This window comes from Amblyraja radiata, chromosome 14, assembly GCF_010909765.2.
Source record: "Amblyraja radiata isolate CabotCenter1 chromosome 14, sAmbRad1.1.pri, whole genome shotgun sequence".
NCBI lineage: Eukaryota > Metazoa > Chordata > Chondrichthyes > Rajiformes > Rajidae > Amblyraja > Amblyraja radiata.
The window spans coordinates 56,279,665-56,302,917 of NC_045969.1; the positions used below are offsets into that span (position 1 = coordinate 56,279,665).

Consider the following 23,253-nt stretch of genomic DNA (forward strand, 5'->3'; position numbering starts at 1 on the left):
AAGGGGAAAGTACCCCATGTGCTGTAATAAAGGGGGGAGTGGACGTGCTGTGAAAAGAGGAGTGGGTGTGTGTGGAGATGGAAGAGTTTGACCATTGTTGTGGAATGAACTAACCCTTCACAATGATGTCTGGTAATGACAAAAAGGCCTCGGGAGTAGTTGGTATTATCGGTAGCCAGAGGTCTCCTCCCTGAATCATAGCCTGCATTCTGTTCATCCAATGAGCATTACCTTCAAGAAAAATGCAAAGAGTAGCCACTATACATGACTATTTTGAACCCTGCATTAATTTTTTTGTTCCATCAGTTACATGGAACTGCTGAACAAGCCTGCTCAGGTTCAGCTGCCCACAGAAATGAGTCTTCATTTTTACACTTGCTCCATAACGTAATGCAAGCCATGACATAAACCATAGGAACTATTCTCTTCAAAGGCGTGTCATAAAAGGGTGAGTCATTACTCCACAACCGTCATCAATCTTTCTTGCTGTAATATTGCATCTTGCCTCCAACAAACTTACTGCAGGAGTGACGCACATTTTCAGAGTTAGCGAGAAGCTACTTAACATGTCAGCTACATTCCGAATCCAAACCTCTTTTCAAGTTGTTGTACACTTTCACTTGTGCGTGCTCAGAACTTGAGCAACATGCCATTGTTGAGGCTTTCACTGCAGCATTTGGGAGGCAGGCCTTTTACTTGACATTCACAGAACTCCTTTACCAGCCTGTTCCTTCGCTTTACAAAGCAATTAAAGTTAATAGCAAGACGCTGAGCATTCTGGAACACTTTGCACTGGAGCCACCTCTGAATGAAGGCAGACGTTGAAAATGGAATTCACTACCACCTACAAAATGCCAACTTAGTTTGCTTGAGGAAAATATATTTGAAGGTCAAAACCTTGCACCTGGTTTAAAGCTCCCTAAGCTGTGATTCTGTGACTGCCTATAGCTGGCATCTCAAACCACTGGCTGGCATTGTCAAAACCTCCAAATTCACTGGTAAGACAGGTCCGTACCATCAGTAATAAGGCCCTAGATGTACTTATCAGCTGCACTGGGCTGACCTGATCATTCATGTGCCTAACAGCAAACTCTCTATTCCAAACTTTGTCATCAGAAGAGATTATCAGAACGGTAGAGGAAAAAAATCAGTCATGTGTTCAAAGATGCCTTGAAGAAATACCTCATCCCCTTTAACTCCTGGGAAACCCAAGCCCCATGATGACTCCGTGTGGGGGGCTTTGGGATGTTATTGAGAGCTTTGAGGCCATGCATCGGGAATACAAGGAGGCCCTGTGCAAGAATGAACCATCTACTAAGGCATGTATATACCTTTTATTCAGCATGTAAGGATCTGGCAAATACAGAACTTTGGAAAATGTCAGAGTTCCAATTTTGGAACAATAAATAAACCTGTTTACCCAAAGAGAGATTTCGGTTTCCTGATATGCAGAAGGGTCTAGTTCACATAAGACTAATATGAAAATGCGGTAACTAACAGGAAAGCAAAAATAATGTTATTTATTCTGATGTAAATTGAATGCAAAGAGTGGAAGATTATATGTCAGTGTTTAGGAAATTATGAGTACTGTGTTTGATATTGGTCTCCTAATTTAACAAAGAGTAAGTAGTTTTAGTAAGGCTGCCTGAACTAATACCTAGACTGGACAGATTCTTGTCATTGGGGAAGGTTGAACAGGCCAAGTCTTTATCCAGTGAAGTTTAGCAGACTGAGTGATGCTTGAGGAAAATGTAAGAACCCGTGATGTCAAATTAAAATCAGTCTGAAGAATGGTTCCAACCCGATACGTCACATATCTATGTCCTCCGGAGATGCCACTTGACGTGCTGAGTTAGTCCAGCACATTGTCTCTTTTTGTAAACCACCATCTGCAGTTTCTTGTTTGGTCTTGAGGTGGTCAAACATGAAGAGTTTGTTTCAACTTGTGAGAGAGTATTGTTTACAAATAAAGGCTCCGATCATTTACATGGGACAGAACAGTACATCATAGGCACAGGCCCTTCGTCCCACGATGTCTGTGTCGAACATAATGTCAAATTAAACTAATATCCTCTGCCCGCACGTGATTCTTCCTTCCATTCCCTGCACTGCCATGTGCCTATCTAAAAGTCTCTTCAACACCACTGTCATATTTGCTCCACCAGCACCCCTGGCAGTGCTTTCCTGGCACCTAAAACACTCGATATGAAACCAAAACCAAAAGTTGCCCTGTACATCTAGAGTTTTTCCTCTTCTGACCTTAAAGCGACACTCTGGGGAGAAAAGATTTTGACTGCCTACTTGATATCGTTTTATCAGGTCCCCCCCTCTGACACTCCAAAGAAATCAATCCAAGTCTGTTCAACATCTCCTTATAGGTAATACCCTCCAGACAACATGCTGCGAGATATCCTCTGCAAAGCCTCCACATCTTTCCCATAAGTTCAAGTTCAAGTTTATTGCCACATGCACCAATTAAGGTACAGTGGAATTTGATTTACCATGCAGCCACACAATCAAAAAGAGCACAATACACGATAGAATTGAACATGAACATCCACCACAGTGGAATCAACATTCTTCACGGTGGTGGAAGGCAATAACGTTCAGTCAATTTCCTCCTTTGTTCATCTGTGGTCGGGGCCATAAAGCCTCCGTAGTCGCTGCAATGGAAGGCCCGATGTACAGGCCCTCTTGTCGGGATGATCGAAACTCCGACGTAGGGACGGTCGAACAAACTTGGAGTTCCCAAACCGGCACTTTCCTACCAGAGACCGCGGCTTCAGGATGTTATAGGTCACAGGCTGGCGGTCGGAGCTCTTCTGGTTGCCCCACTGCACACAATACTCCAAATATAACCAAAGTTTTATTGAGGTGCAACATGATGAGATCGCTTTATAATATATTTTTCCAGTCCTAGTCTTTATAACTCTCTTCCTCGAAGGGTGTACTGGATGCAGAATCTTTGAATAATTTTACGGCAGATATAATAAATTTTTGAAAGGTGAAAGGTTGCAGAAGGTAGATGAAAAAGTGAAGCTGAGATTGCAGTTAAATTGATCATAATATTCTTGGATGGTGAAATGAGTTCAAGGGGTTAAATTAGCCTACTCCGTTTTGGTCATATCTCTACATGCGCTCTTCTCTGATCCATTGAATGATGCCATTATGAGGATGGAGGTAGGCAGTTATGTAATAAGCAGCTGAAACGAATAAGTGCTCTACATGTGCAGACGAGTCATCGACACACGTCCTTTACCATGACTCAGAACTGGGTGGCAATCTCATAATTGCAGGTAAAGAACGCACAACCTTTAAGGTGACTCAAAAAGACTAACATTCAGTTAATCTTTATTTGGGCAATAGAAATGAATGAATATGAATGAATACGTTTATTGTCATTGCACAATACTGTGCAACGAAATTCCATTACATCTCCTCAGGTTAAAAAAATACAAACACGACAACCATTAACACATATGTACACTTATTAGTAAAAAATAAATAGGTATTTTAAAAGAATTTAAAAGAATTTGGCGGCATTTCTTGGAATTACATTTTGCTTCCCCAGCATTCTCTGTTGGAATTTAGCTCTTTTATCGCACATGGGTAGAAACTATTTTGTCTACGGGTGCGAGCTTCAGAGTCCTGAATCGCCTCCCAGAGGGTAGCAGAGTAAAAAGGTGGTTGGCAGGGTGGGATGTGTCCTGCTTGATATTTGTGGCCCGGCGCAAGCATCGGGCCCTATATATGTCATCCAAGGAGGGCAGTTGGGCGTTTGTAATGTTCTGCGCAGTTTTTATAATTCCCTGCAACGCCCTCCTCTCAGCCACAGTACAGCTAGAAAGACTGCACATGTATTTTACTTTACATTTAAGTACATGCTTACGATTTTATAATGCTCTCACATGCCATCCAGGGTAATCCAAGTAATTTTACTGAATATGAAGGAGTTTTTGAGTTGTAGGAAATGCATGGCATAATCCAGCAAACGGCTGTGTAATAATGATTAGATAATCAACATCACTAAAACAGATTACTAAATAAATAATAGCTAGACCTCATGGGTTAAATTAAGAGAAAACGTACAGTGCCCTCCATAATGTGGGACAAAGACCCATCATTTATTTATTTGCCTCTGTACTCCACAATTTGAGATTTGTAATAGAAAAAAATCACATGTGGTTAAAGTGCACATTGTCAGATTTTATTAAAGGTCATTTTTATCCATTTTGGTTTCACCATGTAGAAATTACAGCAGTGAAATATACATAGTCCCCCCCCCCCCCATTTCAGGGCACCATAATGTGGACACAGCAATGTCATGTAAATGAAAGTAGTCATGTTTAGTATTTTGTTGCATATCCTTTGCATGCAATGACTGCTTGAAGTCTGCGATTCATGGACATCACCAGTTGCTGGGTGTCTTCTCTGGTGATGCTCTGCCAGGCCTGTATTGCAGCCATCTTTAGCTTATGCTTGTTTTGGGTGCTAGTCCCCTTCAGTTTTCGCTTCAGCATATAAAAGGCATGCTCAATTGAGTTCAGATCGGGTGATTGACTTGGCCACTCAAGAATTAACCATTTCTTAGCTTTGAAAAACTCCTTTGTTGCTTTAGCAGTATGTTTGGGATCATTGTCTTGCTGTAGAATGAACCACCGGTCAATGAATTTTGAGGCATTTTTTGAACTTGAGCAGATAGGATGTGTCTATACACTTCAGAATTCATTATGCTACTACCATCAGCAGTTGTATCATCAATAAAGATAAGTGAGCCAGTTCCTTCAGCAGCCATACATGCCAATAACACCCCCACCACCGTGTTTCACAGATGAGGTGGTATGCTTTGGATCTTGAGCAGTTCCTTCTCTCCTCCATACTTTGCTCTTGCCTTCACTCTGATATAAGTTAATCTTCGTCTCATCTGTCCACAAGACCTTTTTCCAGAACTGTGGTTGCGCTTTTAAGTACTTCTTGGCAAACTGTAACCTGGCCATCCAATTTTTGTGGCTAACCAGTGGTTTGCATCTTGCAGTGTAGCCTCTTGTATTTCTGTTCAAGAAGTCTTCTGCGGACAGTGGTCACTGACAAATCCACACCTGACTCCTGAATGTTTCTGATCTGTCGGACAGGTGTTTGGGGATTTTTCTTTATTATAGAGAGAATTCTTCTGTCATCAGCTGTGGAGGTCTTCCTTGGCCTGCCAGTCCCTTTGCGATTAGTAAGCTCACCAGTGCTCTCTTTCTTCTTAATGATGTTCCAAACAGTTGATTTTGGTAAGCCTAAGGTTTGGCTGATGTCTCCAACAGTTTTATTCTTGTTTCTCAGTCTCATATTGACTTCTTTGACTTTCATTGGCACAACTTTGGTCCTCATGTTGATAAACAGCAATAAAAATGTCCAAAGATGATGGAAAGACTGGATAAAATACTAGGTGCTGAGAGCTCTCCTATACCTGCATTAAGGAGGAATTTAAACACACCTGAGCAATTACAAACACGTGTCCCAAACATTATGGTGCCCTGAAATGGGGGGACTATGTATAAACAGTGTTGTAATTTCTACATGGTGAAACCAAAATGTATAACAATGGCCTTTAATAAAATCTGACAATGTGCACTTTAACCACATGTGATTTTTTTTTTTTTCTATTACAAATCTCAAATTGTGGAGTACAGAGGCAAATAAATAAATGATGGGTCTTTGTCCCAAATATTATGGAGGGCACTGTACAAATTTAGGATGAATTTCATTCATTACTAACGTATAATTAATCAGAGTGCTAAAGTAATACAATACAATACCATTTATTTGTCATTTGACATCACATGAGGTTCAAACGAAATTTGGTTTCTGCAGTCATACAAGAAAAGAACCAAGACACACACCAACACAATTTACACAAACATCCACCACAGTGAATCTCCTCCTCACTGTGATGGAAGGCAAAGTCTTGACTCTCCCCTGCTCTCCATTCCTCTCCCAAAGTCAAAGCCCCCGGCGGGCGCTAGCAAGTCCGTGGCCATTTAAAGCCACGCCGGGCGATGTAAGGCCCCGTTCCAGGTCACTTTCAACCCCGCAATTCGGGCGGGAGAAGTTGCTGGTGCTCCGTGAAGCAGTCTCCCACTGGGGACGCGCGAGCTCCCGGTGTCACCATCCACTGGAGTCTGGTCGCAGCCGTGCGCCACCGCAGCTCTCCACACTCCGAAGCCGGCCAGCTCCATGATTGTAGGTCCGCAGCTCCGCAGGCTCCGTGACTTGAGCCCCCAGGTCGTTCCGGCTGGAGGCCGCTCCACGGTGCTAGGCCCCAACGACAACGGAGACCCGACAGGGAAGAGATTTAAACGTTTCCCCCACCCACCCCCTGCCCCCCACACATACACATTTAAAAGCCCACTACAAACTATACCCTCAACGGGACAAAAAAAAGACAGACAGACAGACTGCAGAGGCCGCTGCGACGTGTATGTATAATGATATAATCCTGGTTGATACAGGAAAGAGTAGTAATTCTTCTGGTAGAGCAATTCGAAGCAAGGAAAGATGATCTCAAAGTTAGACCTAGGCCATTCTTCCTAAATTTTGAAGATGTAGTTTCACATGCACTCTTCCAATGAGGCCCTGGATGCCAAGTCAATTGAAAACTCCCCTTGATCCATTTGTTTTTACTTCTTCACCGTTCTTTCACAAAACAAGTCCCCTATATTTCGCAGCCGTTGCTGCAGGTCCTCCTTGGGTTATGGAACAGCTGCACGTCAGAAATGCAGGCACGATCCAAGTTCCTGCACAGCATAAGATGCCAGCAGAGGTGGATAGTCCCATAGGAGCAGATAGTCTGTGGAACATTTTAAATCTCCTTATGCCTTTGTTGATATTAACACCTTTAGTTCAAGCTTGGCTTGGGCAAATCTTTCTTTTGAGATATTTTACTGTAGATGAGGTATTAAATGCTATTGAAGGTTTTATAAAAGACACTCTGACCTCGACTGCTAGATGGGATTCGATAAATGGACATCAATATGTTAACTGGAATGTGCTCTTGAGTGTAGTTCAGAGAGACAGCATGAAAACAGGCCCTTCAGCCCACGGAGTCCCCGCTGACCAGTCATCACCCGTGCACTAATTCGACTATGACAATTTACAGAAGCCAATTAACCTAAAAACCTGAGTCTTTGGAATGTGGGAGGAAATTGTAGCACCCGAAAACCCACACGGTCGCAGGGAGAACGTGCAAACTCCGAACAGACAGCACCCGAGGTCAGGATCAGGCCTCTGACCCCGTGAGACAGCAGCTCTACCGCTGTGGCTCTGTGCCGCTTACGCCAGTTTGAATTGGCAAAATTCCAGCTAGTGTCAAGAACACTCACCTGCAACATGTGCAAAGTCCATAGTCCCGAAGTCACAAATGCTGGTTCGTATGTACCTAGATCAGGCATCTGTGAACTGGCAATATCCAGTACACCCATCGCCCAACACACTTCCCTTCATGCTTAGTGCTTGTGTTCTGGATGGTGCTGTTGGGTCCCATTCTTGATGAGCGCCCCTGGCATTTGTTTGCTCAAACATTTGTGCCCAGATCAGATTTACTTTTAAAAGTAGATTGAACTTTTTCCAGGTTTATTTACTGAACTAAACAAAGATATAGAACTCTTGTTGGATATGGGGAAACAATTGGATACATTTTCCAGCAGGGAAGTATAGAATCTTCACCAGTTCTCCCTACCCAATTGTTCCGTTCTAATTTTCCACATTGCGCTTTTCTCCACTTAAGTTCTTTGTAGACCATTCTATTAAGCCTTTGACTAGCGCCTCATGGCTTAGCACAGCAAGGCCAATGCACAAGGAATGCAGGAGAGTGGTGGAATCAGCCCAGTCCGTCATGGGCACTGCCCTCTCCACCGTTGAAAGCATCTACCTGAGGCGTTTCCTCAAGAAGGTGGCATCTTTCAACCAGACCAGACCACCTTCTCACTGCTACCAGCGGGCAGAGATACAGAAGCCTGAAGTCCCACACCGCCAGGAACAGCTGTACATCAGCTTCTTGAACCATTTTAATCCTACCTTAGCAATGGATGCTAGGACCAGCCCTTGCACTGCCATGGACATGTTTTCTAATTGTGGGTGCAGAAGTTGTTTACCAGAATGCTGCCTGAATTAGAACACATGACCTGTAAAGAGAGATTGAGCAAACTTGGATTATTTTCTCTGGAGTGTGGAGACTGAGGGGAGACCTGCTAGAAGTTTATAAAATTACAAGAGACATAGATAGGATTGACAAAAATGATGGATAAACTCAGTGGGTGAGGCAGCATCCATGGAGCGAAGGAATAGGTGACGTTTTGGGCCGAGACCCTTCTTCAGACTCATGCTGAGTTTCTACAGCATTTTTGTCTACCTTTGATTTTTCCAGCATCTGCAGTTCTTTCTTAAACATAGGATTGACAGTCAGAACCTTTGTTTCCCCATGCTGGAAATGTGAAAGACCAGACGGCATAGCTTTGAGGTCAGAGGGGGAATGTGTAAAGGACAGTAAAACACAGTATAGTAACAAGTTTTTACACAAAGAGACGGGTTCCTGGATGAAGTGGAAGCAGATACGATAGCTGCGTTCAGGAGGTTTTTAGATAAGCACATGAATATGGATCACATGCAGGCAGAGGGGATTAATTTAATTTGGCACGATATTGTGGGCTGAAGGGTCTGTTCCTGTGCCTACTATGTTCAAGAAGGAACTGCAGATGCTGGAAAATCGAAGGTAGACAAAAGTGCTGGAGAAACTCAGTGGGTGCAGCAGCATCTATGGAGCGAAGGAAATGGGCAACGTTTCGAGCCCGAAACGTTGCCTATTTCCTTCGCTACATAGATGCTGCTGCACTCGCTGAGTTCCTGTGCCTACTATGTTCTGAGAATTGTTGGCCTAGTTGTGTTAAAGACACCAAAGTGATTGGATGCAAAGGATTCCTTTGTGCTTAGAAAGCAAAGTCATACCATGGAGGTCACTCAACTTTTGAGGACAGCTTTCTTTAAGTTTTGTAACAAGAGTCTTCTTCGTTGATTGCAAAGTCCAGATGCAAGTGTCACATCGCTAACCAGGACAACTTTCCAGTACCAGTTATTACAATATGATTAAAAATAATTCTTCACCCTTTGTTCACCCTTGATGGAAGATTCTTATTACACCATACAAGTGCCCCTACTTTTTGCCTTACAGGATTCACAAATAACCTAAAGATTTGATATATGGAATAAAATTAATTCTTATTAAATTTATGTGGAAGGAGAAAAAGTAAATAACTATTTTTGTTTTACTCCTTTTGTTTCTTGATGCACGTGCGAATCATATGGCTTTGCGATGTGGAAAATCGCAATGACTAACCTTACTGTAATTTGGGGGTCACAGTGCAGGGAAAGCAAAAGACACTATTGGAAAAAAATGATAGGGTGTGTTAGGCTGAGAAGTCCCGTATCCCTCCACAACACTTGATTTCCTTAAACAATTGCCTAATCTAGATTTGCAAATATATTACCACCATTTTTATTGTTAAAGGCCATGTTAAGTCCTCTGCATGTGTAAACTAAGGATTTATACCATAATTTGAACTGGGTTATTTTATATGCTCCATGCACTTTATATAGCATTAATGAAAAAATGGTGTAGATTTGCAATTCTGAGAAAGGATGAGCAAATGTTATGTAAAATAGCATGTAATGAAGCTAAATGTTTCCGTGGCTGAAGGATTAGAGCAAAGCTCTGCAGTCCTCCAGCCACATATAATCATGAACTGTGGTGGTGGCCAACTGATCAGCTCACGAGGACTGGCTCCAAGATCATACTCCTCAGTGATGGCAGGATGCCCACCAGCACAGAAGCCAATTCAATTCATTTTAGAATATCATAAAATAGATTCAGAACTGGATACTAAGTGCTGGAGAAATTCAGTGGGCCGGGCAGCATCTGTAGAGGGAATGGCCAGACGATGTTTCAAGTCACAGCAATTGTTGTGGGCTCAGACAACATTTTACTGTAAAATTGTGCTCCAGTGCGAACTGTGCCTCCAGCTAAGTTGTTCCAGTGCAGTAGATAGACATAAAAAGCTGGAGTAACTCAGCAGGGAAGGCAGCATCTCTGGAGAAAAGGAATAGGTGACGTTTTGGGCGGGAACCCTTCTACAGACTTTTCCAGGACAGTTACTGCATTGGCATCTTTGCAGTAAGGTGTAAGATTGTTCACAAAAAGGAAAAATGCAATCAAGCTAATTACATGCCTATGCACTGATGTCCAATTAGTGTTCCACCAGGGCAACTCGTTTCCAGGGTTCACAGCAGTAGTAGTGCAGACGTGGGCCAAAGAACTGCATTCCAGAGGAAATTGGATTTTTCACGTTGAAAACGGCCCAGCTGTGTTTTATTCAGGACAATTCAATCTGCTAATTAGTGCCCAATCAGTGTGTTCGCAATCATCAGCAAAGTGAAGTAAGTGTTTACAGCGCTATCAGGCAGCACTTACTTACTAATCACCTGCTCACTAGTGCCTAGTTTGGGTACCAGTAGGGCCACTCTGCTGCAGATTTTACCACTGCCTTGGTCCAAACAGACAAGTAAGGTAGTGAAGGTAGCATTTGATTCAATGTGGCATCAAAAGGCTTCAGTAAAACAGCTTCAGTCTGAAGAAGGTTCTCGACCCGAAACATCGTCTATTCTTTCTCTCCATAGACGCTGCCTCACCAGCTAAGTTTCTCCAGCATTTTTTTTTGTCTACCTTCTGTAAAACAAAGGTCAGTTTGCAGCAGGGAGGAATGACTTGCAGGAAATTATGTTTGTTTTATATGTGTTCAATCATCTTAGTGCCGACATCGCTGAAGGAATTTATTAGGCATTTAACTCAGCTTTATCTATCTGCATTTGCTTTATCACTGACCTTCTGTCTATCATAGCTAAGTTGGGATGTTTGCTGGTGAATACACAATGTTAAATTAGAAATCTCGGAAAATGAATCAAACTCTCCTGTCTGCATACAGCAAGTCCCAGACAATGTTCAGGCATCAGCTGATAAGTGGCAGATCGTAATATTACCAACAAGACACAATCTAATTATTTCATTCAGTAGCTCTCAAATAATCCGGAGGGAATCTCCATTAACCAGAAACTTAACTGGATTATTGTGGGTAGAGGAGACTGAGGGGCTGTAAAATGCGATAACAATGAACTGCAAATGATGGTTTACACCAAAGGTAGACACAAAATGCTGGAGTAACTCAGCAGATCAGGCAGCAGCCCTGGATAGGTGACGTTATGGGTCAGAACCCTTCTTCAGATCAATCTTATCGTACTGTGTGTGCGTTGCCTTCTGACACCTCAGGAGTGTGATGAGGCACTCTCTGTTTAACCAGTAGAATGCAGCTCCAGCAGCATCGATGGACAATAAATTCTCTAATTTTAGGTAAACTCCCCCCCTCTCTTTTTATTCCCACTCCCTTCCCTGTGCCCCACCTGGAGGCAAATCCATTTCTCCCTTTCCCCTTCCCTCCTTCCCCTTCCACTTATATTCCTTCCTTTAGCATCACATTTCACACCTCGTCGATCCTTGTTCTTTATCTCACACTTTTTGTCTTATCTCTGGTCTGTGTCCACGCATCTGCCATGTTCTGTCCCACTCCTGTCTCTCCTCCAGCTTTTTACCCCTCTCACTACAATCAGCCTAAAGAAGGGTCCTGACCCAAAACCTAAGATGCCACTTTTCCATGTTCTGCAGAGATGCTGCCCAGCCCACTGAGTTAAACCAGCACTTTGTGTCTTTTTTGATAAACCTGCAGTTCCTTATGAGGAACTTGATCAGGCCCCTCCGCACTAAATATTCCTTCCATTGCTGAGGGCATCTCCCAAACTGAAACATGTCACCTTTAAGAACAAGTTGGTACATAAAAACATACAAGTTGGGAGAAGCTGTGGATCACCCAGTCCTTCAAGCCTGGTTAAAATGAATAAACTTTTTTAAAAATTCAATCAAAACAGATATGTACTTGCATTGAATAATTTTGGTAACATTTTGTACAGTTTAAGGACAATGTCACAGTGATCTCAAGCAATAACAGAATGATTCTGGCGAAGGATTCAGTGACCCAGAGATAAAAACAAGAAACTGGCAGTACTCCGCTAGTCAGTATCTATCTATCTACATAGAGAGAATCGGAGTTAATATTTCATTGATGATCTTATATCAGACTGGGAGAAGTTGAGGATAATTAAAGTTGTATAGACCGGTTGCATGGTCAGAGAGAAGAAAAGAGAATGACCATAACAAGCCGAAGGGTGGGAGAGTGAATGGTAAAATAGATGTATGAATATGGTCAAGACATGAATGAATTTGGAAATTGCCAAAGAATGGTTAAACAAAATTTGCTGTGATACTGGAATGGCGGATTATCTGTAAGAGTTGAATTCAATGTTGAGTCCAGAAAGTAATTAAACTGCCTCGTCAGTAGATCATTGAGCTTGTATTAATTCTTTTTGGAACTGTCTTTTGGAAGAAAGAGGGGGAGAAATCGGCATGGGAGTGAGATGGAGATTTCAAGTGACAGGCCATGGGAAACCTGTGGCCAATGGATCTGATGAAATTTAGATAAGCAGATTAATTTGATGAAGCAGTCAGCCTCTGTATTTTGTATCTGTGGTGTGGTACAGACTATATCGTGAGCATTGGGTGTAGGGTTGTCAATCAAAGGAAAGGCAATATATTACTGCTTCATCTGGGAAGATAATTTTGAGGCCTCTGATTGTAGGCTGGAAGGAAGTTCAGGTGCAAATTCCTTGTTGCCTTCTGAGAGGCCCAGATTTTTCCCAGCAAAATACTGTTATTATGTTGTAAAGCTTCACATTTTCAGAATTCTATTTAAGAATTTCTGACTTGGCTTAAACAGGAAATTGGATTATATAACACCTTTATCTTAGTTTAAAAATAGCCCATTGGGAGTCATGTAGGTATCATCAGACGAGTGACTCCCTTAGACATATCTAATCTACAATCGCCTACACCATTCAAAAACAAAACCTTGCCTTAAGCTCTGGTTACAGTCCATCTTTGGAAGAGCCAGAGTATCATTGGTGCAGCCTGTGAGGCATCTCGTTGTTTTTGTAAAGGAGCATTGTTACTCTTCTGCTCAAACTCATACTGGCCCTCGCATTAAAAGACATTCTGCTTTCTTTATCATCTAAAACTGCCTAATTGCCCCAGCCATCCACAAGCTTAACAATGTTGGCAAAGGACATCAGGTGGTTAACATTGAAGATATAGAACATAGAAGAGCCAAGAACAGGCCCTTTGGCCCATAAAGTCTGTGCCAAGCATAACGCCCTGTGACAGGCCATGGGAAAGTTGAGACCAACACATCTCGTTAATTGGAGATACGCATTCTATTTTCAGAACCAAACTTTTCCTTGCATATTTCAGATAATTTCAATTTATAATAAGATAAATATGCAACAATAAAAATACTATCAAACCTAATACATGAAACGAAAAAGGATGTATATCGTCAACATTTTCACATTGTTTTGGACTATTCCAAAATCTAGCATAAACTTAATACCCAAAATACCTTTGATTAGTAAAGGTGTCGGGGGTTATGGGGAGAAGCCAGAAGAAAGGGGTTGAGAGAGAAAGATAGATCAGCCGTGATTGCGTGGTGGAGTAGACTTGATGGGCCGAATGGCTTAATTCTGCTCCTATAACATACAAAACTTATGAAGCTATGAAAAGGTTCCAGTTCAAGCTACTTAATTTCTTTTTTTTCCTCATATTCTCAGGTTATACAATTGCACTCTGTCTTGTACATCACCCTAAAATTAATATTCCAGCTGGAACCTAGATTTCTTTCAGTTAGGTTTGGACACAATGTTGTTCTCGAGTGTACCACCAACAGTAACTTGACTTTATTTTGCATTGGTACTTGGCAGGATATGAATCATCCAGGTATTCATCAAATTTGATTTATTTCCCAGTCTGAGTCAGGCTATTCATAGACAATCCAGCCCATTGATATTGAATTAAGCTTCTAACCACATCCCTCCTTACCTCATTTTCACAAAGACTGCTAATTCCCATTTTTGTCGCAGCCAGTGCTCATCTCCTACTGAAACCTTCTTCACTTTCTCCTTGCATTCCTGGTCTCAAAATCTTCCACTCGATATAAACCTAAGCATCCGAAATGTTTGCCTATATCTCAACTAGCAATTATCAAATGTTTGCCTATATCTCAACTAGTTCAATTCTCTAATCATCCAAGAATTTGCTGACCTAGATTAGCAAATGATCAAGTTAAAGAAATGCAGAAATATGACATTTTTCCATGATCGATTTTTAATACTCTATAAATTGCAGATTGTATGAGCCAATATGACAAACCGTGGAAATACAATTTATTAATTGGACCCATCTTTTGGCTTTATTAGTCATTTGATGACATTTTTAAATAAGCCTTTAGCAAACTCTACCTGATTTAATAATTATCTAAGCTGGCTCCTGTCCTCCTTGTTTAAAGAAGAGAGAGATTGTTAATCAGACCTTCCTTTGTCATTTGGTTAATACTATTATACTTGTTTTTTTAATACGAATTGGTGCTGTAGATATAAATGTGACCAAAATTCCTTTTGCATCAATTTATTCCAAATTGACTTTCTGGATTTATTTATTGGATTGTATTCTGCCAAAGATGCTTCACAGTTCTGCACCAAATTGTTGTCATTTACTTGCTGGGTTTTGATGTGGGAATCCAAACTCATCCAAACTTACTGGCAAATCTGTCTATATAGTCCACCACCAATTGCCACCGTAGAGCACAGACTCACTGGTAGATCCCATCATATATTGTAAGAAATCTGCCTATGGGTTGTATTCTGAGTTAATCAATCAGCATGGAAACAGGCCCTTCTGCCCAACTTGCTTATGAGTTGTATAGTATGGAAACGTCCCTTCTGCCCAATTTGCCCATGCAGACCAAGATGCCCCTTCTATGTTAGTCCCACCTGCCTGTGTTTGGCCCCTACCCCTCTAAGCTTTTCCTATCCAAATTCTGATGCAGAATCTTTAGATCCACCCATCTTGGAGATTTTATGAAAGGCAAGTTACATTAGTTACATTATGTAACTTGCCTGTCAGGATGAAATGCAAGTTACATTTTGCAAATTATTTTGCTTTCAGTATTTTGTTCTTGTTATTGGGGACAGAAGCATTCTAAAAGGTTGATAGCTTTGACAGCTAGCAAAGTTAGAAGCACCCACCAACAGGTGCTCAGTTTTGTGGGTTTACGTGGTTCACTTTGGTGGTTGGATTTTGTCATGTTATTTCTCATTCAATTGTGGCATGCTGGTGCCACACTTGACCAATAAAATGCCAAATGCAGGAAAGATTCAGGCCCGTATGTTCCATCTTAAAGTTGCTTCTGGGGCTTAATGCCAGTGTGTGGTGAGGTAAGGTGCGAGGAGTTGGAAATACTCTAGAGCAGGGGTGGGGAACCTTTTCATGTTGGAATGCCGCATTACGTTAGCTGTAATCTAATAAGGCCGCATCCAAGAAACTTCAATTACATATACTTCAAAATGTACATTATTTTGTTAAAATAGCCCTCATAACTTTCTTGTGTTTTAATTGTGGCCGTCAGTCCGGGAGGATTATTTTGTTGAATCTTCTTTTACTCTTTTGTATTTTACAGTTTCATTTTAAGATTAAAATTAAAATAATAAAAGACGAACAAAAACATATTAATAAAAATAAAAGTATTTGTAGCAATGTTACAAAATTTTGAGATTTTAAAAATCAAGTCTGCAATTTATCCCATCAGATACAGCATAAAAATAAGTTTAATTTGACACCTAATTCACTTTCATATCTCAAGTATTTAAAATGTTATGGCCATTTTCATACTGGGAAATGAGCATCTTGTTCCCTATTGATTTTCTATGGACATAACAAAAAAGCTGTGATCGTGAACAGTCAAAAGCCCATAACTTTCTTAAAAATTAAGAGAACTGAATGAAATTTTCAGTTATCATAGATTGAAGCATTCTGAAACAAATATAAAATAATCTTACTTGGATGACCTGAAATTAAAGCATATAATTAGTTAGTTACCTAATTGTAGCTAATTTCAGACTTCAATTACTAGATCTAAACATCTATCCATTTCTTAATAAATGATTAACATTTTTAAATAGCCTAAATGTCCAAATAATATTCACAAATAATTCACAATAAAACATGATTTTTAAATCTCATTTACATTAATTTATAGGCCAAATGGAAGGAATTTAGTGTTTAATTGCTGTAAATAAATGTCCATTTAAATCAGCTTTCCAGTGGGTCCCCGTGGAACGCGCTGGTTTAGAACGTTCACATTGCGGTAGATTTGTGCCCCAAATGCCGAGAAAAATACTGCGGGATATAATGGGCCCAAAATGAGCTACTCGCAATATTAAACTTTGTATAAAGGGATCTTTAGAAGCCCTTTTTAATGTAAAAATATACAGCCTACCTTCTGTGGTTTGTTGAATGAGACCCTGCGGTTGCTGGCGGTCGCGGGTTTAGAGATTGATTTTTAAACTACTATAACTATTATTCAAGGCCTTTAAACCTAATAATAGCTTTTGCGACGGGGTCTTTCAGCGATTTTTCGTTAATAATTAACTAGGCTGAACATTTTCGATTGGAACAGCTTAGAGAAAATCGCGTTTTAAACCCGCCCCCTCTAAACGGCGCCAAAATCGCGCACACCCGCAGCGACAGATTTTCAGCGACGCTTCAGGTAGGCTTTGCAACATACCTAGTATTTGTTCTACAAAATTTGGATTCATTCACAAGGTCACACTTAATGGCCTAAAAGGCCGCAGGTTCCCCACCCCTGCTCTAGAGTCGTACATTGTGGAAACAAGCTCTTCGGCCCAACTTGCCCACACCCACCAACAAATTCTCTAAGTGAGAATTTGGCCATTGCCTTATTGGCAAATTGCTGATTCTTTTTGGCTATGAGGATTAGATGAGTCCATGGGCCATTTTGTACAATACAGTATTATTTGTTTAGGGGTAAGAGCAAGAACACATCAGATGCATATTTCAACTATTTGCTGGATTTTTTTTTGATGAGGTGAAAGCCATTCAGTTTGCAACAATGGGAGTCCTGTGATTTCTTCATCTCTCTGTGGCTAGAGTGTAACTATGTCCAGAACTACTGCTGACCATTACACAGTTAACCTTTATGGGGGCTATTTTAATTGATCAGTTTTGAATTATTTTAATCTGTTAATTTAATAGTTTCTAGTATTATGTAGTTTGAGATAGTTCTAAATTTCTCTGCTCGATCATGCTATTATTCCAAGATGCTTTAATTTTTAAGAATATGGTTGTGAGCAAGTTAACCTACTGCCTACATTTTCAAACTGACCTTATCCCAACTTTATTAGATTTCCAACTTATTGGACATTTGTGTTATGGTACACAGCACATTTTCTATAATAATGGTCCTGTTTTACTTGAATAATGTTCTTAAAGGAAATTAGGATTGGATCTTCAAAAATGAGACTCCATCCAAAAAATAATTTTGTTGCAGTAATTTTCTTTTGAATGTGTGGCTCTCTAAAGGGCCTGTCCCACTTTCACGACTTAATTCAAAACCTCTGCCGAGTTTAAAGGACCAAAAAAAAAAATCAAGATCGTGATAATCTACGAACTCCATACACCTTCCACGACTATGTTCACGAACTCCTACGAGTATGTCTACGAATTCCCACGACTATTTCGATGACATCCTTACGAGTAAAAAGTTGCAATTTCTTTCATCCCGAAATATTTTTACTAGTGGACATTTTTTTATCGGGCTGGAAAAAACGTCCCGACTTACCTGATGCCACGAGTACCTACAGCTAGCATAACGAGCCGCTACGATATATCTACGAACTCCTACAGCCTCGTATCGAACATTCTGCGAGTTTGAATCAAGGGGAAAACTGGGGAGAATTCGTGAATAACCTGTGAAAGTGGGACAGGCCCTTAAGACTTTAAATTGATGTGCAGGCATTGACATGTTTTTTGACTAATGATTAGTTGTTGCCATTTTTCCTGAGCTATATTTTTAATAACATTTTATGATCGTGACTATTTCTAAAAAATAAACGCAAGATGTTAAAATCAGCCATTGGAGATGATCAAACAGCTACTGTAATCGCTTAGAATATGTAATCACCTATATTCAACACTGGATAATTGATGCAGTGAAATGGGTACAAACACAGATTGAGGCAATCTTAGACGTGTTATTTACAGATGATAATTGCAACTCTTTTATCTCCCTTTCCAGAAAGATGAAGTGTACCTCAACTTGGTGCTAGACTATGTTCCGGAAACTGTGTACAGAGTTGCCAGACATTACAGCCGAGCCAAGCAGACACTCCCGATGATTTATGTAAAAGTAAGAAATTTAAAGTTTTTCATTTGTGTCAAATTGCTTTTTGTAGGGGTGAATAACTCAGTCAATTCTCCTTGCAAGATAATGAGGGGTTCATTTACACATTCACTAACTGGAAAGTGTGCAGAGAAGATTTACGAGGATGCTGTCAGGACTAGAGGTTCTGAGCTATAGGGACCGGTTGAGTAGGCTGGGTCTCTATTCCTTGGAGTGCAGGAAGATAAGGGGTGATCTTATAGAGGTGTATAAGATCATGAGAGGAATAGATCGGGTAGATGCACAGAGTCTCTTGCCCAGAGTAGGTCTATCGAGAACCATAGGTTTAAGGTGAAGGAGAAAAGGTTTAATAGGAATCTGAGGGGTAACTTTATCACGCAAAGCGTGGTGGATGTATGGAACAAGCCAACATTTAAGAAACTGTTAGACAGGTGTATGGATAGGACAGGTTTGGATGGATATGGACCAAATGTAGACAGGTGGGACTAGTGTAGCTGAGACATGTTGGGCGGTGTGGGCAAGTTGGGCCGAAGGGCCAGTTTCCACGCTCTATGACTCTATATGTCTGACGGTCCACGAGGAACCAAAGTCTCTTTCAAAGAATACAAATGTTATTGTCGACCTAAGCTAGAATGGAGACTTCTGAAGGTTGAGAATGATTATTTTATTGCTTATATTAATGATAAATTATACTTTTTTAACTTTTGCCAGTAGTTGCAGTTCTTACACTTTTAATGTTTTTTGTTAAACTTGTTACTTTGCCACAGAAGGCTGTGGAGGCCAATTCAATGGTTATTTTAAGACCAAGATAGATCGATTCTTGCTTAGTACGGATGTCAAGGGTTATGGGGAGAAGGCAGGAGAATAGGGCTGTGAGGGAGAGATAGATGAGCCATGATTGAATGGCGGAGTAGACTTGATGCACCGAATGGCCTAATGCTGCTCCTATCACTTATGACCTTGCTTGTTTTTAAACACTCAGTGAATATTTCAGCATACCTTTTTGACCATGGCAATAATCGCAGAAGGTCACTTGCATACTTAATATCCTCATCGTACATTGGAAAACCATTGCATAAGAGTCGAGAGTGTTTAATTGTCATATGTACCAACAAAACAACAATTAAATTCTTACTTACAGCAGCATAACAGGCCTATAAACACAGGCAGTACACAAAAATAATAGATAATAAACTAAAATTCAATAAATGAATAGCCCATAATAGATTACTAAATTTGCAGGAAATAAGATTTCTGTTTAATTTCTGGGATTCTCAGTCCTATTTATCCCTCTCTATACTATCCTTTGTGAGCAGCAGTCGGTGTCTAAGGGTTGGTCAGTGGTCATTCATCTTTATAATGAATTGCGAATATTGGTTATTGTAAATGTGGCCAGAGCAGTCAACAACAGCTCTTTCCAGGGAGTGAATATTTTAGCCAACAAGTTCTAAGTATTGACGCATCACTGAGTTGGCTTTCACCTAGCATTTTAAGTAAGAAATATCAATTTAAAAGTGGCTGCTATTTTCAGTATTTCTATTCTGGGATCTGATTAAGCAACCTGGAAAATCCAGTGCAAAAATAATATCAAAGTACTCCGTGCATACAGTGTGTTTGGGACTGTGCATTTTATTGAGTAATTAACTACTTTTCCTGGCACGGAAAGATATAAAAAGAACCCTGAAGCCATTTGTAATCTGTGAATGCTCTCAAGTTCAATAATAAAAAAAGATGACTTCTTGCCCGGCTAGTTTTTTTAAGAAGAGTTGTTGGGGAATGTGGTTAACCTCTGTGACAAGTCATGAGTTTGGCCTTGTTCATTTTGCTGCACATGGTGAATCAAAAAGCATTCCAAAATGCCGTGCTCCTTGTAATTTGTCTGATTAGGCTGCAAACTCAATGGCTGAAAGTTTCTCCACAAGTTTACTTCAGTTATATTTAAATCATATTTTTCTGGTTATTATTTTTACTTGGTCAAATTCTAACTAGTTTCAATTCAGAATTTGATTTATACACAGTTTAGATAGTTATTATTGTCATATTATTTTAAGGGGATAAGGGGGAAATCCTTTAGGACCGAGATGAGAAAAACATTTTTCACACAGAGAGTGGTAAATCTCTGGAACTCTCTGCCACAGAAGGTAGTTGAGGCCAGTTCATTGGCTATATTTAAGAGGGAGTTAGATGTGGCCCTTGTGGCTAAAGGGACCAGGGGGTATGGAGAGAAGGCAGGTACAGGATACTGAGTTGGATGATCAGCCATGATCATATAGAATGGCGGTGCAGGCTCGAAGGGCCGAATGGCCTACTCCTGCACCTATTTTCTATGTTTCTATGTAAGGGATTTGGTGCTGCTTTGCTGTAAACTGTTGGTGTTAAATTGCCTTAGGAATTTGTCTTAATCTGCAAAAACATATAATTGTCCCCGGAACTCTCTGAACTATAAGTCTTCAAATTAAATCCTTTACAAAACAAAATATGGATTAACTTTTAGTTCCTTAAGATGCTTGTTCACGCTTATTTCAAGAGCAGACAATGTTATAAGATCTAAAGCTAATAATGATGGCCTGGAAGCGGTGTGCCAAATTCATACTTGTATTAGTCACAGAACTAACAACTGGTGATATACAGTGCCCTCCGTAATGTTTGGGACAAAGACCCATCATTTATTTATTTGCCTCTGTACTCCACAATTTGAGATTTGTAATACAAAAAAATCATATGTGGTTAAAGTGCACATTTTTATACATTTTGGTTTCACCATGTAGAAATTACAGCTGTGTTTATACATAGTCCCCCCATTTCAGGGCACCATAATGTTTGGGACAGATGGCTTCACATGTGTTTGTAATTGCTCAGGTGTGTTTAATTGCCTCAGGGTTCGAAATTAACGGTTGCCGGTTGCCAATGGCCACCTAAAGTCCCGCCAGGCAACCTAAAAGCTATGTCATTTTGCCCGGCTTGGCCCCCTTCCCTATCTCTCTGTCACTCTCCGTCTCCACCCGCCATCCGTGTCCAGGCCGCCGAGTCTCCGCTCTCTGGCCGCTCCTCATCTGCTGCCACGGCCGGCTGCCTTGCACATGCGCACTGCCATGGCCATCACATCATCGGCCGCCCTGCCAATGCGCACTGCCACGGCCAGTGGTCGGCGCCGGGCACTTTCTCCCTCCCTTTGCATTGTTGGCGGTTTGGCAGCCATTGCTGTCTGGTCGCCGCCTAGCCGCGGCCACTGAAACCCAACGCAGAATCACTCCCTGGAGCTGGAGTAACTCCCTGGTGTTCTTGCTTCCTGGTTTCCTGGTCCTTCAAAAATATTCCAAATGGAATTTAAACTGGAGGTGGTGGAGGGTGGACTTAAGCAAAAAAAGGGCTCTTGGGGAAAAAAGAGTTACATTAAATATAGTAGCGTCTGGTTGGGTAACTATGGTAGTGAGAAGACTATTCCATGCTTTAATTGTGGGGGGGATCTCCATGGAGCAGCCAGCATCTCTGGATAGAAGAAGTTGGGTGATGTTTCAGGTAGAGACCTTTCTTTAGACTACCTCTGGCTTTAGTGTTTTTAGATTAATTTTAAGATACAGCGCGGAAACAGGCCCTTCGGCCCACCGAGTCCACGCTGACCAGCTGATCACCCGTATACTAGTTCTATCCCACACATTAGCGACGTAAGTCAAGAGTGTTTTATTCTCTCACGTCCCAGTTAGAACAATGAAATCCTTACTTGCAGCAGCACAACACAATATGTAAACATTATATATATATATATGTGTATATGTGTGTATATATGTGTGTGTATATATATGTATATGTGTATATATATATGTATATGTGTGTATATGTGTATATATATATGTATATGTGTATATATATGTATATGTGTATATATATGTATATGTGTATATATATGTATATGTGTATATATATGTATATGTGTATATATATGTGTATGTATGTGTATATGTATGTGTATATATATGTATATGTACGTACGTAGGTACGTACGTAGGTACGTACGTAGGTAGGTAGGTAGGTAGGTACGTACGTAGGTAGGTAGGTACGTAGGTAGGTAGGTAGGTACGTACGTAGGTAGGTATGTACGTAGGTACGTACGTACGTAGGTGGGTGGGTAGGTAGGTACGTGGGTAGGTAGGTACGTGCGTGCGTACGTAAGTGCGTGCGTACGTATGTGTATATGTATATATGTATGTGTATATGGGGAGGAATGGGGAGGGTATGTGTATATGCTGTATATGCTGGGAATGGGGAGGGGAAGGAGGGAGAAAGCAAGGAGTACCTGAAATTGGAGAAGCCAATGTTCATACCGCTGGGGTGTAAACTACCCAAGCGAAATATGAGGTGCTGTTCCTCCAATTTGCGGTGGGCCTCACTCTGGCCATGGAGTAGGCCCAGGACTGAAAGGTCGGATTCGGAATGGGAGGGGGAGTTGAAGTGCTGGCCACCAGGATATCGGGTTGGTTATTGCGAACTGAGAGGAGGTGTTGGGCGAAGCGATCGCCAAGCCTGCTCTTGGTCTCACCGAGGTTGATGATACGCTGAATAATCCAACCACATTTTTGTTTGGAAGTGGAAAGAAATAATAGAAACTGCATTAATCGCAACATGTAAAAAGAGTTGAGATACTGTATTATAATTTTGCTGCATGTCATTGTGGTATATATCATGTTTTGATTGGTGAATATGTTTAGTTTGTGACTTTATTTGAAGCAGAAATAATTTGTGAATGCTTCATTGAGCATAATTCCGACTGGTAAATACCGAGCACATTATCGCACGCGTCATGCAA

The 23,253-nt window shown here is 40.9% G+C and overlaps 1 protein-coding gene across 1 annotated transcript in view; it reads left to right on the plus strand.

Moving 5' to 3' along the window:
- Positions 1 to 23,253, plus strand: part of gsk3b (glycogen synthase kinase 3 beta) — a 153,743-nt gene that overhangs the window by 83,224 nt on the left and 47,266 nt on the right. The window contains exon 4 of the mRNA XM_033033414.1: positions 18,345 to 18,455. Coding sequence (XP_032889305.1) covers positions 18,345 to 18,455 — 111 coding nt within the window. The remainder of the gene's footprint in view (positions 1 to 18,344; positions 18,456 to 23,253) is intronic.